The sequence below is a fragment of the Rhinolophus ferrumequinum genome, chromosome 24 (genome assembly GCF_004115265.2).
Source record: "Rhinolophus ferrumequinum isolate MPI-CBG mRhiFer1 chromosome 24, mRhiFer1_v1.p, whole genome shotgun sequence".
In the NCBI taxonomy this organism is placed as follows: domain Eukaryota; kingdom Metazoa; phylum Chordata; class Mammalia; order Chiroptera; family Rhinolophidae; genus Rhinolophus; species Rhinolophus ferrumequinum.
This window is the reverse complement of record NC_046307.1, coordinates 2237374-2250794: the sequence shown is the minus strand read 5'-3', so window position 1 is coordinate 2250794 and position 13421 is coordinate 2237374. Positions and strand designations below refer to the sequence as shown.

The window sequence follows — 13421 nt, the reverse complement described above, 5'->3', positions numbered from 1 at the left end:
TAAGCAGAGTCCTTGCCAATATTAAAGATCTGCTTGTTATGGTTCCTTCCTGCCCAGCCCTGTTCTCCCTCTTCCTGTTCAGGTCCACTCAGCTCACTCGGCCTGTGTTCCTTTTTCCCTCCACTCACAGGTTTACTGCAGGGTTTTGCAAGGAGAAAGTTGGGAAGTACATTAGACAGCTGGAGTCAAGAGACTGGTAGCCAGGAAAGAGAGGGAGAAACAGACAGAGAAAGGCTGACAGTGAGAGGCAAAGAAAGAAAGAAAACTTGACACAGAGAGACACAAAGAGAAGAGAGACAGAAAAGGAGAGAGAGAAAGAAAGGTAGACATAGAGCTAAGAGAGAGAAACAAACAAAGAAACTAAGAGAGAGGGAAGGGCAGAGTATGTGTGTCAGAGACAGCTGGGGAGACAGCCAGAATCAGGTTAGACACACATCAAAACACAGGGAAGAAACAGACCCAGGGAGTACGAGAGGGAGGGAACTACGTGGCCAGAGCCCGTTTTGCACACCCCCCTCAGGGCAGCCTCACATCCCTTCCCCACAATCCTTAAATCCTCTCTCGCTTACTCGGGGCCCTCCGCATCTGTCACAGCGGCGTCCTGACCCGACAGCCAGCGGCTGGTGCAGGTGAGTGTGGCTACGGACTGGGGCCTGGGTGTGCGCCGGGAATGGGTCCCAGGAAGAGCTGGCCAAGGCTGGCGCCTTGGAGACAGTGGTCAGGCAGGAGACCCTTGTGATAAGGTTCAGAGTGTGTTGAGAGCGAGGGGGAGGCAGGGCAAGGGAGCCGAGTTGACATCACACCTCTTCTCTGATTGACTCAGCTCACATTTACTGCGCGCCCCCAGGCCCCGGGGCTCCCGTTGCCCCAGTACTCCCCGGCCAGGCGCTCAGAGCGTTCTCCGGTTCTGTTCTCCTCCCTGCCCGCTCTTCTCCCGCAGCCGGCGAGTCGATGGCCCGGTCCCGGAGCGCCCTGGAACCGCCGCTGCTGGCGCGGCTGCCGTCCCTGCTGCTGCTGCTGCTGGCGCAGGCGGGCGCGGCGGGCGCGGCGGGCTCGGTGCGCCTGGCGGGCGGCCTCACGCTGGGCGGCCTGTTCCCGGTGCACGCGCGGGGCGCGGCGGGCAGGGCGTGCGGACCGCTGAAGAAGGAGCAGGGCGTGCACCGGCTGGAGGCCATGCTCTACGCGCTGGACCGCGTCAACGCCGACCCGGAGCTGCTGCCCGGAGTGCGCCTGGGCGCGCGGCTGCTCGACACCTGCTCGCGCGACACTTACGCGCTGGAGCAGACGCTGAGCTTCGTGCAAGCGCTGATCCGCGGTCGCGGCGACGGCGACGAGGCGGCCGAGCGCTGCCCCGGCGGCGTTACCCCGCTGCGCGCCGCGCCCCCCGAGCGCGTCGTGGCTGTGGTGGGCGCCTCGGCCAGCTCGGTCTCCATCATGGTCGCCAACGTGCTGCGCCTGTTTGCGGTGAGGCCCGCGGGCCGTGTTCGGTGTCCAGCCCCTGTCTCCCGTCCTCGCCCTTGGGATGGCGGAGGTCTAGTCTCCTTGGAGAAATCACTCCAATTCACAAACAGCTGCTTCCGAGAAACCCTGTGGGTCCGGCCAGACGCAAGCCGCAGTCAGGTTCACTCCACCGCGCAGGCCTCCCTTGTCTGCTCTGGCGCCCCCCCATGGCTGCCGCCCGCACACACAGCCCTTTGTGTGAATTAAGGAAGCGTACCCCCATCCTCTGGCAGGCGGCCCCTTCCCGCAGGAGACAGCTGGAGCAGGCCGGCCTGGACTTTAGCCCCCACTGGACCTCTTGTTCCGGTGTCTTCGTTGTGGGCACACCCTGCACAGCGGTGCAAGGAGGTCCTGACCGTGGGCTCTGGAGAGCTCTGAGTGATGAGGAACCAGTTGTCCCCGGAATCAGGGCCCTCCTTCCTGTGGGGCGACTGGCAATTGGGACGAGCTCCTGGCTGCTCTGGGGGGTGGTTGGGCGTGTAAAGTCCTGGACCTCGCTCCTCCTTTTTTATCGTAGTTTAAATTCAATTTCAAAATGTCTGTCTCTAACTAACGGTCACTTAACGGGCAACAGTGGGGTCTGCTTTCTAGAGTGCTTATCTCCAGCACCCTGCCCTGTGGGGAATGCTGGGACAGTCCCTGCCATGCCCTCATCTCTGAGGATCTGTCTTTTGTGGGAAGCAGCACCTTCCTTGCAATCTGGGGGGCATAGGAATCATGGATTAGTGGGCCTTTGGCATTAGAATGTGGGGAATTTTCTGTACATTCTGGGGAGCGGTCTTCTGGGACAGTTTTATTGGGGTTCGTGCTGGGGTGTCTGTCCCTTCATCTTTCTGAGAATAGTAGAAGTCTTTTCTTCCATCTGGCTAGGGTAGAGGACTTCTCTGTCTTGAGTTTTTCTGATTCTTCCAGCAGTGGCCTCTGCTCCTGCCCCGAGGCACTAGGTGGGATTTGCTCTGGGCCCCCTTCCATCACCTGCATCCACTTCACTCCTCTCACCCCAGTTTCTGCTGGACGGCAGCATTTGTGCAGAGCACACAGATGCACCTTCTAGTTGGCACTGAAAGAGGTTGTGTGACTGCTCAGTGTGTGTGAGTGTGTGTGTGTGTGTGGGGGGGTATCTTTGTCTCACCGCACCTGTCTGTTTACATTTGTGGGCTGTAGCCTCTTTCCTGCCCGGAGTTCTGGTTTCCGTCTCTCTCCCTCTAGGCAGAGATCTCAAATTCAGGGAACTTTGGGGTCCAGGTGGGGACTGTAGCTGAGTGAGCAGGACCCTGTGAGCCCAGGACCCTCTGCTGCCAGCTCAGTCCAAGACTGAGGTGGTGCTGCACCCTTAGACTTTGGACACTGGCTACTACTTAAAAAATTTTTACATGAAGACACAGTGCACTGAGAGCAACCATGGGCCAGATTTTGCTCCCTCCGGGGCTGCTTTGCAATTCCTGGTCCAGAAGCAAAGACAAGAGCTTCTGCGTTCACTTCTCAACCACATCCTGTGCTCTCAGGAGGGTCAACATGTATGGGAAGGCTTTTCTGAAGAGGAAACTGAAGTGTGTATGGCGCTTACTAATATACTGCAGCCAGCGTGCCTTTCTCTGCCTCCTTTTCTCTGACTTCCCCCCTTTCTTTGTCTTTCTTCTTGTTTTTCTCCCTCTCATCCATCCTTCCTCCCTCTTTCCTTCCCTGACCCTTTTGCTGTACGCTCCCCTTTCCATAGACCTTTGTACTCCACACTTTGCTTCTGTCCCACTGCCAACAACCCTGTCTCCCCAGCCCAGCTCAGTCCCTCCTTCCAGAACCGCCCCCATGACCTCCACCAGCTCCCACTTGCTGTTTCCATAGTGACTGTGTCTTTAATATGGTTCTGATTTGCCCCTCTCGCTGCTGGCCTCCCTCTCCCAGATGCCTCAGCCTTCTCCCCTCACCTCGCACATGGCTGCCCTGCAGGCCTCTCCTGCACTAGCTCCCCCTCTGCGCCCCTGCCATCAGTCACTCTAATGCACACAGGTAAACCCAGTACCAGACAGGCCCCTGCACTAGGCCCCTGAGTACACGCCCCTCCCCATCTCACCTGGCTGCTCTGCCCTCTCCTGGGCCTGCCACCGCCCACACAGTTCGCCCCTTGCTGTGAATTAGGAAAATTTGTCACCTGTGGGGCTGAGAAGGATGTCCCTTTCCAGGGCAGACAGCTTGTGCTTAGCAGCTGGATGGGCTGCAGGCTGCAGTTGAGCTCCCACCTCGCCTCTGCTCAGACACACCTGCACAGCTGTATGTCGTGGCCAAGCCCTCTCCCCTCAGACCTCCCCTACTCCAGCAGACCCACTTACAAGATGCAGGTCTTTCCCACACCTGCTGGCCACTCCAGCTGGTTCTCAGCTCCCTGCCCCGAAGCTTCCGTGCCCCCACCTGTGTTCTGAGTCCCCGTTGCCCTCCCTTCCTGAGGTCACTGACCCTCCAGCCACAGCTCAGGTATCCTCCCCCCTCCAGATCCCTCAGATCAGCTACGCCTCCACGGCTCCTGAGCTCAGTGACTCCACACGCTACGACTTCTTCTCCCGAGTGGTGCCGCCCGACTCCTACCAGGCCCAGGCCATGGTGGACATTGTGCAGGCACTGGGATGGAACTATGTGTCCACACTGGCCTCCGAGGGCAACTATGGCGAGAGCGGGGTCGAGGCCTTTGTACAGATCTCCCGCGAGGCTGGTGAGCTGGGGGCAGAAGGGTCAGAGGCACCAAGGAGCCTACAGAGGGGTGAGGCAGGGACCATCAAACGGGGCAGAAGCCATGAGTTGGGAGCACTGGGTCCACGGTGGGGAGCGTGGATGGTGTCCTCTGTGGGCGGATACCCCTTTCATTCAGAGGACTCAGCCCCTGCCTCACGGCTTGGTGGAGCCCAGGCTGGCCTCACTCCTGCAGACCCCTGGCCAGGCTGCAGAGCAATCATACTACACAGTCCTGTGCAGTGGCAGCCCCTGGGGTTGGGTGGGATGGACGAAAGCTAACTTTGGCACCCCGACACCCAGGGGGCGTCTGTATTGCCCAGTCCATCAAGATTCCCAGAGAACCAAAGCCAGGAGAATTCGACAAGGTGATCAGGCGACTCCTGGAGACGCCCAATGCCCGTGGCGTCATCATCTTTGCCAACGAGGATGACATCAGGTGGGACGGATGGTGCCTGAGGTCACTGAGTTCTTCAGACCCTCTCCTCGAAGGCCCTGCCTCCTCTTCTCACACATCCGCACATGAAGATCCTCCCTGTCACCCTCTGCCTCTTCCTCACCCTCCCTCCCCCTGCACACTTCTGCTGCTGCCCTCACTGTCTGGTGCCCCCAGAAAGGAACCAGGCCCAGGCTGGGTGGAGATGCTCCAAGTGTAGCCAGGGAAACACGCAAGAACACATGTCCGTCGGTAGAATTCGCAGTGGGGGGCCTGTGGGCACATCGAAGTACAGAATCTGAGCATCAGGAAGGACCCCCAGGGGCAGAGCCAGCAGGAGCTCTGCTTCCAGGCAGTGTGAAGTGGGTGCAGTGCGTGGAGCCAGAGGGCAGGCCCGGGGTCCTGACTACCCAAGAAGCCCAGCGCAAGTGTAAATACCCGATACCCCATGTTCCTGATAAATGAGGGTCTGAGGAGTGATGTGGAATGGGATAGGTGGTGAGAGAAGAATGGGAAGTGAGGAGGGCTAAGCTGGAGGAAGAGCTCAGGCCCTTGCTCACCACCAGCCCTCTTCCTACCAGGAGGGTCCTAGAGGCTACACGCCTGGCCAACCTGACTGGCCACTTCCTGTGGGTCGGCTCAGACAGCTGGGGAGCCAAGACCTCACCCATCCTGAACCTGGAGGATGTGGTGGTGGGCGCAGTCACCATCCTGCCCAAAAGGTCCTCTATCGACGGTGAGCGCAGAAACGCCCTTCCCCACGGTGTCTCCACCCCTGCTGTCCTTCCCCGTTAGCCCCTCTTGGGGCACTCATCCCCCCATTTGTAAAATTATACTGTGATCCAGGCCCCTTCTAGGATTCCCAGGCTCTATGACTCAGATTCTGGCAATACACCCCTCCCTCCAGTGTTTGAAAGAGCTGGCAGATGAGGAAAAGCACACCCACCACACAGCGTGAAGAATTGTTAGTTTGTGTTTTTTGTTTTGGTGTTTAATTCAGTGCCTATATTTCTGGTTCTGCCAAGAGCACTGTGATTGTAGGGTGTGGTGGGAGAGAGAGACACCAAGGATGTGGGACAGACTGTCCTGCTGATCAAAGTGAGGAGGTCTTTCCCTCCCCACCTGTGAACATCTGGAAGAATCCAGTAGGGGTGTTCACTTTACAACAGTATTGCTCATTTTCTTTCCCAAAGGCTGAACTGAAGACACCTTGATGAGGGTTTCAAGGCTGTTTATGAAGCATGGACCCTTATAAGGCTGAGCCCTGACACCCACACTGATACCTCTTGGGGGTGTACACCCACCCTGACACTCTTTTCCATTAGAATGCATTAGCTGCAGGTGGCAAACTAGACAGTGTAGTTTTAGCAATAGAGGTATTTCTTCACAAGACAAGAGGTCTGAAAATAAGGAACTTTAGGCTCGGGGCAGTGAGTCAGTTATGTTCTCAAAGCCCTGAGCTCTCTCCTTGTTTCTGTTTCACCATCGTCTGGGGTTGCTCTGTCTTCATGCTTGTGGCATCATATTTACAAAGTGGCTGCTGAAGCTCCACCCATTACATCTGCACAGCAGGCTCCTAGCCAGGAAAGAAGGGGCAGCATAAAAGTCTTTCATGTGGTGAGGCTCTGAGTTTGCAAGTTCTACCCTGGGGTCCCCAGATGGTTGCATGGCCACTCCTAGCTGCAAAGTGAGGAAGTGGTGAAGGCACACAGGAGAACCATGGCTGGCTCATGGTTGCCACCCTTCTCCGTCCTCCCTCTCAGGATTTGACCAGTACTTCATGACCCGCTCCCTGGAGAACAACCGCCGGAACATCTGGTTCGCAGAGTTCTGGGAAGATAATTTTAACTGCAAACTGACCAGCTCAGGTGCCCAGTCAGATGACTCCACCCGCATATGCACAGGTGAGAGCTGCCCAGGGTGGTGAGGTGGCGAGGGTGATGAGGTTGATGGTGGGAGGCCAAGCTAGGCCCTTGGGGGCCAGGCACACTTCCTCTGGGCATCCCTAGAGCAGGTGAGGAACGCATTGGCCGGGACTCTGCGTATGAGCAGGAAGGGAAGGTGCAGTTTGTGATCGACGCCGTGTACGCCATTGCCCACGCCCTGCACAGCATGCACCAGGCTCTCTGTCCTGGGCACACAGGCCTATGCCCCGCAATGGAGCCCACCGATGGGCAGACGCTGCTGCAGTATATTCGAGCTGTCCGCTTCAATGGTGAGTGGGTGCCAGGGTCCCTGCGAGAGTACAGGGAAACCCATTGGGATAGATTTCTCTGTGGGACCTGGGATGAGTTAGGATCAAAGGATGGGAGAAGCAGCATGGTCTAGGGAGCGCCTGGGCCTGAGAGCTGGGGGCTTGAGCCAAGTTCTGGGCACTTCTTAACACTCCTCCTTTCCTAGGCTTCAGTACCCCCTGCCCCAACTTGCACAATTCAGGTATTGGGGAACTTCTCTGCCACCCCTTCTGCCTGGAACCCTCAGCAGGTCACACACAACTCTCGCCTCCACTGCACAGAGTTTGGAAGCATCTGGTCTCTCAGGCACACATGGGGCACCATGCACGTGTAAGGAGGGACTGTGCACGTGCTGCCCACTCTGAGTCTCGGGCCTCCAGACGCTGTCCCAGCAAGGTCCTCAGCACAAGCACGAGTGCGATGTGTCCCTGGGACCCCCAGGGGCCTGGCTATGCTTCTGAAAGGGCCCAGACGGACTTGGCTTGTGGGGCGAGGTGCACTTGTACAATTGCTATCCTTTACAAAAGTAAAGCTCTATATTCCACCAAATATGGAGTGCTTTCTATCTTCCAAGCTCTCTGATAAACAGTGCAACTCAATTTCCCTCCAGACCAGGTCTACAAGCTCGTAGAATAAGCTTCTAAAAGAAATCAAGTTGATTGTTCAAATTGGTACAAATTTCATGCCAACACGCAGACCTTTGTGCGAGTCTGAACTCATCCTTTCACCTGGATACTTAAGCTTTCTTTTTTCTTTTTTAATTGTGGTGACATACACATAGCATAATATATACTTACCGTCCTAACTACTTTGAAGCGTAGTTTAGTCGTGTGCATTGTGGTGCAAGCATCTCCAGAACTCTTTTCATCTTGCAAAACTGAAACTCTCTTCCCATTAAGCCACACTTTCCCATTGCCGCCCACCCAGCTCCTGGCACCCATCACCCTACTTTCTGTTTCTATGAACTTGACTCCTCTAAATACCTCGCATGGGTGGAATCGTGCAGTATTTGCCTTTTTGTGGCTGGCTTATTTCACTTAGCACAAGGTTCATCTTCCAGGTTCATCCACATTGTACATGTGTCTGAATTTCCATTTTAAGAATGAATAGTGTTCCGTTGTGTGGCTATGCCACATTTCGTTTATCCATCCAACCCCCAACAAACGTTTAAATTACTTCCACCTTTTGGCTATTGTGAATATGCTGCTATGAACACGTGTACCAGTATCTCTTCGAGTTCCTGCGTCAATTCTTTGGATAGACACCTGGAAGTGGAATTGCTGGATCAGGTGGTAATTCTGTGTTTGTTATTTTGTGGAACCGCCCTACTGTTTTCCACAGTGACTGCACCCTTTGACATTCCCACCAGCAGTGCACAAGGGTGCCAATTTCTCCGAGTCCTCGCTGATCCTTGTTATTTTCTGTTGCTTGGGCCACCTCTGCCCTAATGGGCATGAGGTGGGACCTCACAGTGGCGTGATGCCAGAGAGCATGTTTGCATGCTTGTTGAGCTCTTCCTTTATCCTGGCTGAGACTCCGGCCTCTCCAGGAGGCTGGCTTCCATGGGCTGGAGAACCAGCTGAGGACGCCAGGCTCTCCCTCCAGGCAGCGCGGGAACCCGGGTGATGTTCAACGAGAACGGGGATGCACCGGGGAGATACGACATCTTCCAGTACCAGGCGGCCAACGGCAGTGCGGGCAGCGGCGGCTACCAGGCGGTGGGCCAGTGGGCGGAGACCCTCAGGCTGGATGTGAGTGGCACCGGCTGAGCTCCTGGAGAGGGGAGGTGCCCCCCTCCCTTATCCCTGGGGCGGTGGTCACAGGCCCTGTGTCCTGTGCGTAGGTAGACGCCCTGCAGTGGTCGGGGTACCCCCGGGAGGTGCCGCCGTCTCAGTGCAGCCTCCCCTGTGGGCCGGGTGAGCGAAAGAAGATGGTGAAAGGTGTGCCCTGCTGCTGGCACTGCGAGGCCTGCGACGGGTACCGCTTCCAGGCAGATGAGTTCACGTGCGAGGCCTGCCCCGGCGACATGCGGCCCACGCACAACCGCACGGGCTGCCGCCCCACACCCGTGGTCCGCCTCACCTGGGCCTCGCCCTGGGCCGCCCCGCCGCTCCTCCTGGCCGTGCTGGGCATCACGGCCACCACTGCAGTGGTGGCCACCTTCGTGCGGCACAACAACACGCCAATCGTCAGGGCCTCGGGCCGCGAGCTCAGCTACGTGCTGCTGAGCGGCATCTTCCTGGTCTATGCCACCACCTTCCTCATGGTGGCCGAGCCCGGGGCGGCCGTCTGCGCGGCCCGGAGACTCTTCCTCGGCCTGGGCACCACTCTCAGCTACTCCGCCCTGTTCACCAAGACCAACCGCATCTACCGCATCTTCGAGCAGGGGAAGCGCTCCGTCACGCCCCCGCCCTTCATCAGCCCCACCTCGCAGCTTGTCATCACCTTCAGCCTCACCTCCGTGCAGGTGGGTCCCCAGGCTCCCGCAGTTATGGGCGGGGCACTGACCTCCACTTAAAAAATCAGAGAGTTATTCTTCAGTTTTGGTTTCCATGTTTAAAAAATAGAAAGCCTCGTGAGACAGGGCCCTGCTGTTCTCCCGTGAGGAGAACTGGGTAAGAGCAACCTTTCCCCTGCGTCTACTGGAAGGAAAGTGGGTCCGTAAGGCCAGGGCACTAGCTTCTAGCTATTTTTCTGTAAAACAACGAAATTAGTACCATAAACTGAATTTGCTCTGTCATAATTTGCTTCCCATATAAAAATAGAGCAAAGAGATACCTGATGAATTTTCCTTGAGCAAAGAATCTGTTTCCATAAGGGAGTTACTGCTGCCCCCTGACGTGAGGCACGGGCTCCAATGGTGTCCCTGGAGGGCAGGCAGCGTCGCGCTCCACGCGTGGCCAGATTTCATGATGTATATGCAGCAAAAGCAGACTTGCTTTGGGTCTTTCTCTAAGACAGTAATACCACAGCTTTGGAAATGACTCCATGGTCTGGGTGTTTTCTATGCTAAGAGAAAGGTGTGTGTGACATTGTGTGACACTGCGGAGCCAGCCCAGTTCTCAGCGCCAGGTGGAGGGCTCTGGCTCAGCCCATGTTGACACAGCATGCTCTCCACTCAAGGTGAGCCGTTCTCCCTGCCCAGCGATGCGTGCACAATGTCCGTTCCCACCCACAGGCCTCGGTGCACAGGGGTCTCCATGGCTGGGAGTGCTACTGTCCTCCTGCAGGTGCAGTGTGAGCTTCCGGTCAGGGCCGCAATGTCAGCCCAGCTCATCCAGAAACGGCACCTCAGGGCCTCGCTGCCTGGAACCCCCATGGTGCACCTCATCCCAGGACATAGATGCTTAGGCTATATTCAGTGACCCCAGCTCACCTAAGGACTCCCCATATTATGCCCTCATTTCCGGAAACCCTGGGCCCTTTCAAAGAGGCAGGCACATGTTAAACTGTACTAGGTTGTTTACCAAAACAGTGGGTGTGAAATGGTATCTCACTGTTTCAGTTTGCCTCTACTTAATTTCTAGTGCACCTGACCTTTGCCAGCTGTGCCCTTTGTGATGTGCCTGTTCCTATACTTTGATCATGTCCCGTTAGTACTTTGTAGGAGTTCATCACATGGACTGGGTCCTAGTTCTTTATCAATTACATGGGTTACAAAATCAGTGGAGGTACATTTTACATTTTGGTTGCTACTCCTTCATATCTCAGGCCTTGAATTTTAGTTTCTCGTGGAAAACTTTCCCCCACCACCTGGAGCCTTGTTTTAAGAGAAGCCTCCATGCCGGACAGTGGGTGGGTGTTATTTTACCAGTCCCTTGTTCATAGAGCTCCTGCCTTTGGGAGAAGCACAGAAAGGCACTCCTTCTAGGCGCACAAATTATTAAAACAAGTCCCTTCCTCGAGGATCACACAGCCTGCTCCAGTGCACAACACCAGAGCGGTGGCTAGATTTCAGCCCCCCCTTGCGCCCCCACCCCCAATCAGGTGCTCTTGTGCAAGGAATGACCTGTATGAAAGTATGGGGCAGCCCTTCCAGGGTCCTGTCTTATGCAGGTGTCTTATTTCCCTCTCCCCAGCTTCCCTTGGCTCAAGGTCATGTCTCCTGACTGTGAGGAAATTGAAACGCCATCTCCTCCCTGTTAGGACCTGTCCGACTCAGATAACCTCCCAGACCACCCTGCATCAGCTCGTGTTCTCACTACTGTCCCCTAGGGGCCTGCACGCTGAGCTGCACTGTGCGCTCACATGTGATTCCATTACCTCTCCTTCAGCAGTTCTCTGGATCTGGAGAAGGAAGGGGGTCCTCAGGCACTAGGTTTGCCATGTTGCTTCATGGGGACAGCTTAACACTTCATATCTACAGAATGGAGAGGATTCTGCCTTCCTGCCTAGGGGACAGTGAGGAGAGGACATCTGCGCTGGGCCTGGCCCTTAACCAGTGTACAGGCACCAGCCCCACCTCCGAGCTGGCACTGGGTTCTCACAGCAGATTAGGAGGGTTCCCATCCTGTAGATGGAGAAGATGGATTCAGGGTCACAATGCCTGTAGTCACTGCACCTGCAGGACTCAGTAAATGGCATTAGTAATGGTTGGAATGCAGGAAGAGGGCATCCAGGGGCCCCTTACCCAACCAGCACAGACCTCCACTGGACCATGTCACAGGCCTTTGCCCGGGAAGTCTGCCCTTGGATGGCCCTCTCCTCTGCACAGTGGCTCTCTCAGACCTAAGCAGCCTCAAGAGGACCCTCACCTGCCAGAGACCTTACTTGGTGGCTAGGCTAAGTGTGTCCCTGATGTGGTGTTGGCTCCCACAGGTGGTGGGAGTGATGGCGTGGCTGGGGGCCCAGCCCCCCCACAGTGTGATTGACTATGAGGAGCAGCGGACAATGGACCCAGAGCAGGCCAGAGGGGTGCTCAAGTGCGACATGTCAGATCTGTCCCTCATCGGCTGCCTGGGCTATAGCCTCCTGCTCATGGCCACATGCACGGTGTACGCCATCAAGGCCCGTGGTGTGCCCGAGACCTTCAACGAGGCCAAGCCCATCGGCTTCACCATGTACACCACCTGCATCATCTGGCTGGCCTTTGTGCCCATCTTCTTTGGCACTGCCCAGTCAGCTGAAAAGGTAATTGGGGTCTCCCGTTGGTTTCACTACTGCCTGTCCACAGAAGGGAAGGACTCGGTTGTCCCAAGAGCTGAGCCACACATATGAATAGCGCTTCGTTGATCCATTCATGCACTTAAATACTTGTTTACTCATTTGTCTTTCCAGTCTTCCTCTGCTTGTGCACTTAATCATTCCCCTCTTCCCTTGTTCATTCATTCATTCGTTTATCCATGCTACTTACCATTGATTAACTTTTTATTCACTTACTTCTTCACATGCTTTATATCAGGCAATCCATTAATTGATTTGTTCATTTGTTTGATCATTATTCACTCATCTGTTCACGTATATAGTAGAACATTTGTTTATTCATCCTTGCCATCCATTCATTTGCCTACTTGCTCCTTTATTCAATCTCGGTTCATTCATTCATTTGTACATTTGAAAACATGTTCATTCATTCAAACATGCTCTAGCCCCTTTTAGTCACATGGACCATTTCCTCAAGTGTCAATCTTTGTGAATGAAACCTCTTCACTCAGTCACTGGTTCACTTGGTGCCGTGCCACTCACCCTCCTTACTGCCCACACCAGGGCCACTACTACTTCTTCATGCCACAGGCTTTGCTTATGCAGTTGTCTTTTCCTAAGGGCTCATTCCCAGGCTATGTGGGGGTGGAGGGGAGAAAAAGGGCTGAGTCCCACCTGGTTCCTTCCTCCATGGCTCAGATCTACATCCAAACCACCACACTGACCGTGTCCTTGAGCCTGAGTGCGTCGGTGTCCCTCGGCATGCTCTATGTACCCAAAGCCTACGTCATCCTGTTCCACCCAGAGCAGAACGTGCAGAAGCGGAAGCGGAGCCTCAAGGCGACCTCCACCATGACAGCCTCACCCAAGGGTGAGGACACAGAGGCCTCCAAATAGAGAGGGGGTGTGAAGGGGACGGTTGTGCCCTCTCCTCTTTTCTTTCCCTTGCTTCATGGTAGAAGCCGTGGAGTCCAGGCATGCAGCGATGTCCTGTGCATGTCGGCATCATACTTCCTCACTGCAGACTAGACTAGACTTTCTACTCATGGTGGGAAACGGCCACCCAGAGGCGTCTACTTTTAAAAAGGGACTACACTCACACTTTCTGGTCTGAAGTTGAGACGTTGAAGAGAATCCCTGGTCTTGGCCCAGGGTGAGTGACATTTTCACCTTGACCAACCACCAGAACCTAGGGATCAGACAGTGTGGGAGAATGTATAGACCCCAGAGTGAACTAGAGGGCTGGTATGGGGGAGGAGCCGTCTCCACAATAGGAGATGTGCAGGTCTGTATTCTGTACTGAGCGGAGAGGGCTTGGCACAGAGGGACGGGGCCTTGGGTGCGACCCCTGTGAGAGAGGGTGGGCCTACAGGGGCAGGGGAGTGAGC

The 13421-nt window shown here is 55.6% G+C and overlaps 1 protein-coding gene across 1 annotated transcript; it reads left to right on the top strand.

Annotated features, from left to right (window-relative positions):
* Nucleotides 1–562: 562 nt before the first annotated feature.
* GRM6 (glutamate metabotropic receptor 6) lies at nt 563–13003 on the top strand. Its single transcript, XM_033096177.1, has 11 exons — nt 563–629; nt 941–1464; nt 3988–4204; nt 4525–4660; nt 5239–5393; nt 6421–6561; nt 6672–6872; nt 8497–8642; nt 8735–9358; nt 11710–12021; nt 12733–13003. Exons 2-11 carry the CDS (start codon nt 952–954, stop codon nt 12928–12930), a joined length of 2643 nt encoding a protein of 880 aa, XP_032952068.1. The 5' UTR covers nt 563–629; nt 941–951; the 3' UTR covers nt 12931–13003.
* The last annotated feature ends 418 nt before the right edge of the window (nt 13004–13421 follow it).